The sequence below is a fragment of the Mus caroli genome, chromosome 9 (assembly GCF_900094665.2).
Source record: "Mus caroli chromosome 9, CAROLI_EIJ_v1.1, whole genome shotgun sequence".
NCBI lineage: Eukaryota > Metazoa > Chordata > Mammalia > Rodentia > Muridae > Mus > Mus caroli.
In genome coordinates this window covers 47,854,324-47,858,098 of record NC_034578.1, presented here as the reverse complement: position 1 = coordinate 47,858,098, position 3,775 = coordinate 47,854,324, and the positions used below count along the sequence as shown (strand labels likewise).

The 3,775-nt window shown below is 37.4% G+C and overlaps 1 protein-coding gene across 4 annotated transcripts in view; it reads left to right on the top strand.

The window, feature by feature from the left end:
* Sik2 (salt inducible kinase 2) overlaps nucleotides 1–3,775 on the top strand; it is a 119,283-nt gene that overhangs the window by 6,413 nt on the left and 109,095 nt on the right. The window contains exon 1 of one of the 4 annotated variants that reach the window (XM_029481053.1): nucleotides 563–1,822. The exons of 2 other annotated variants lie outside the window; for them this stretch is intronic. In XM_029481053.1, coding sequence (XP_029336913.1) covers nucleotides 1,631–1,822 — 192 coding nt within the window. In that variant the 5' untranslated portion in view covers nucleotides 563–1,630. Of the gene's footprint in view, nucleotides 1–562; nucleotides 1,823–3,775 lie in introns of those variants that run through there. One more of the 4 variants, XM_029481050.1, reaches the window with a different exon arrangement.

The window sequence follows — 3,775 nt, the reverse complement described above, 5'->3', positions numbered from 1 at the left end:
AAAAAAAAAAAAAAAGAAAGTAAGGAAAACTTTGGGAAATAGTTTGGGAGATTTTTAAAAGCTTTAAATATGTCCCACATACAACAAGAGTCAACCTTTATCCTTTGCATCTACCTAAAAGAAATTAATGCATATGTTCATAAATGGAATGTGTCATTTGTACATAGCAGTTTTATTCATAATAAAGCAAAACTTGAAACACACACACACACACCAAAACCACTGTGTGAGGCAGCAGTGGTTTTCAACTTTCCTAATGCTGCAACCTTTTAATACAATTCCTGAAGTTGTGGTGACCCCAGTCATAAAATTATTTTTGTTTTTACTTCCTAACTGTAGCTTTGCTACTGTTATGCATCATAATGTAAATATATGATATGCAGGACATCTGATAGGTGACCCTGAGATAGGAGCATTCATTCAGTCTCCAAGCAGTCATGACCCACAGGTTGAGAACATCATTAGGCGGCATCGTTCATGTCACTGTCATATTTTTATAACTAGCTTGCTTTACTGAGATGAAGCTCATCTTTCTCTAGTGCAATGCTCTGAGTGGTCCAGAGGGTGTTCTTTTGCATACATTAGCATGCCTGATTGTTCCCTCAGAGCAGTTTTGCTGCAGTGGAACTCTTGGGTGAAGAGTACATCCATTGCCTCTCTCGAGGCCACAGTACCCTCTGCACAGTCAGTCCCATAATTACGATTAGGAAAAGCACTTTGAGGAATACTACTCTTCCCTGACCCCAATAAACAAAATGTCTTGTATTTTCCTTGCTATTTAATTTGTATTTCTTTGGTTCCACTGACTGTAGTATTATATGATAGCTATTTGCTTTTTTCTTGTAAATCACTTTTCGTGACTTTGCCTCTCTTTTAATTGCCTTGTCTTTTGTGTTGAATTGTTGAAACATTTTAAAGGGGAAAGTTACTTTGGATTACTTCTCTTATAGTCTTAAAAATCCTCAGGCCATGTAATTATTTTCAACTATTTATATTTTTGTATTTAAGTAATACATTTAATTAATCTACACAGAAATCCTTGTCATTAATTCAGATTGTTCCCCTTAGGTTCTTTTTCAGCATCAGAGTCTTCAAACTTAAGGAATATATGATTTTTAAAGTCCTTTATAAAAACTGTTAAATTGCTTTCTAGAGGAATTATACCTTATTTATAGTCATACAAAATTTCTACAAAATGGCTATCTCATCAAAACTTGGTTCATGTACATATCTACTTTTCAGTCTTTGCTAATATAAAAGTGAAAATGGCATTTTTTTGTTTTAAATACACATTTTTCTGAATATGTCTGTGGTTGAATGGTCAGTACCTTTATATAGGGTTTTGAGTGATAGCAGTCTTTCTGATTTATCCTATATGTCCTACATAGAGAGGAAGCCTCTTCCTCCTTAGTGGAAGGAATATAATTTTTAAGAGAGTGTGTGTATAATCAAGAGTTAAACAGTTGAATGATTCACTTAACATAAAAGAGGTCCTTCAAGTAACGGAATCAGTTTGGATCTTCTTGACCTTCTCTTGATTATCCATATTTTTGTCCTAGGTTTAGAACTATTAACAAGTAGGAGAAGGTATGCAGAAAACCTATGTTTATACCTACCTTTAAATCAAATAATGTTTTGTAATTTGGAGACTTTCAGCATGCTTTTGAGAAATTCCAAAGCTTTCTTAAAAACTGGTTTTAATTGCCTCACTCTTACAGAAATGTTAAGTTCTTTGAAAATAGGAATCCCATCTTATTTGTTTCTGTATCCTAGGCATAATATTTGGCATGTAGTCGATGTGTGGAGAGTGAACTTCTTTAAGGTGAGGAGATTGATTTTAGAATGGAAGACCTGAGGTCGTGTCAGTTCATCTGTCCCCTCAGCCACCTTCATTTGCTAGAGCTTTAGAACCTTTGTTGATTATTTTGGGGGGTGGAGCCAAGAAGGGTCTTGAGATTTGGACAGAGGGCCTCTTGCATGCTAATATGTGCTAATATTTAATGCCTTTTGAATCTCAGTTTTATCAGCTCCTAGTTATCCTGCTTCTATTTATTTGACAAAATTGAATAATAAACGAGATAAGATGCATTTAAGTATCTTGTAAAATTAAGATGTGTTATGCAGTTGGCAACAGTTACTGTCATTATTACTGCATTTCTGAGAAGTTCTTGGCAAATAGTCTATCAAGCTCAGCAGAGACTCCTTGATGATCAAAAGCTCCACTCGTCCTCTGTCTGTCTGGGTATTAACTGGACTGTTTTTGTGCCTCTTATCCATTTAGGTACAATTATGTGACTGAGTTCTAACTAATGGGATGAATGAGAGGCCTGCGCATCAAAATCTCCTGGGAGAGTCCTTTAGAGCTCTTTTCTCTTTTCTAGCTAGGATGGAGACAGCCTTCAGAGCAAGCTTAGAAGCCACACCTTACACATGGGAAAGCCTTTTGAACTGTATATGTTCGTTAATAATTCTACCCATCTAAGCTTGCTCTGTGAGCAAGACATAAACTTCTGTTGTGCTTGAATCATTATAGCTGAGTATGTTAAAGCAGTTAGACTGCTCTACTACAAGGAACATTGGAACATACACCTTTCTTTAGAGAATCGTAATCCCCCTCAGGGTGTCAGGGTATGCAGCTCAGCTTCTAGGAGATCCTGTGGCTTTTGGCTTCTGCAGGCACCTGTACTCACATGGCGCACATAAACTTGCACAGGCACACACGTATACACATTTTTTTTTTAAATTAAATCATGAGAAAAAGATAAGGACAGAATTTCTTAATGAGAATAATTATACTATTTTTTTTAAGATTTATTTATTTTATGTATATGGGTACACTGTAGCTGTTTTCAGACACACCAGAAGAGGGCATCAGATCCCATTACAGATGGTTGCAGGCCACCATGTGGTTGCTGGGAATTGAACTCAGGACCTCTGGAAGAGCAGTCAGTGCTCTTAACCGCTGAGCCATCTCTCCAGCACAATTATACTATTTTTAATGTGATTCCTTTTTCTCAAATTCTGTCCCATGGTTTTGACTCATAATAGCAGCAGCTTGTTGTTGAGCAAAGTGTTGATGTCTAGACTTCAGAAACTGTAGGAAAAGGCGTTTCCTTGAAACATGATGTCTGTGAAACACCATGTCACTCTCCTATAGAAAGTTCCATTCCAACACAGCCTTGCCCTTTTATCTGGCAGTTTTTATGAAAGTTACAGATTCTAGATTCTGTCATGCTGATTTGTAAGAAGAATGGGGTATCTTTAAATATGTGGGTTGGAGGAGGTCCCCTCACAGGGCTAGAGACCGCAGTACTTGCTGTTTCACATAGCAAACAAGCACAGTACAATCACTGGCAATTCATTTTGCTAGCAGTTTGACATCAGTTTTCTAGATTTTTTTGATTATTTAGGATAAAAAAACATCAGACATAATGAAAGTAGCTTTTCATAAAAAACAAAAAACTTGGCAAAGCATAAAGCAACCAGAAAGAAGGGGGGAGGGGAGGGGCGGGGAAGAGATTTGTGACTAGGAAACTAAGGAAGTCAAGTGATAGATAGGCTGAGTTCTATTGTCTTATATACTTTTTGGGAATGGTGAACCATTAAAGAACATACATTAATTGATATTAAAAGGTATGCTAGCCGGGCGGTGGTGGCTCATGCCTTTAATCCCAGCACTTGGGAGGCAGAGGCAGGCAGATTTCTGAGTTCGAGGCCAGACTGGTCTGCAGAGTAAGTTCCAGGACAGCCAGGGCTACACAGAGAAACCCTGTCT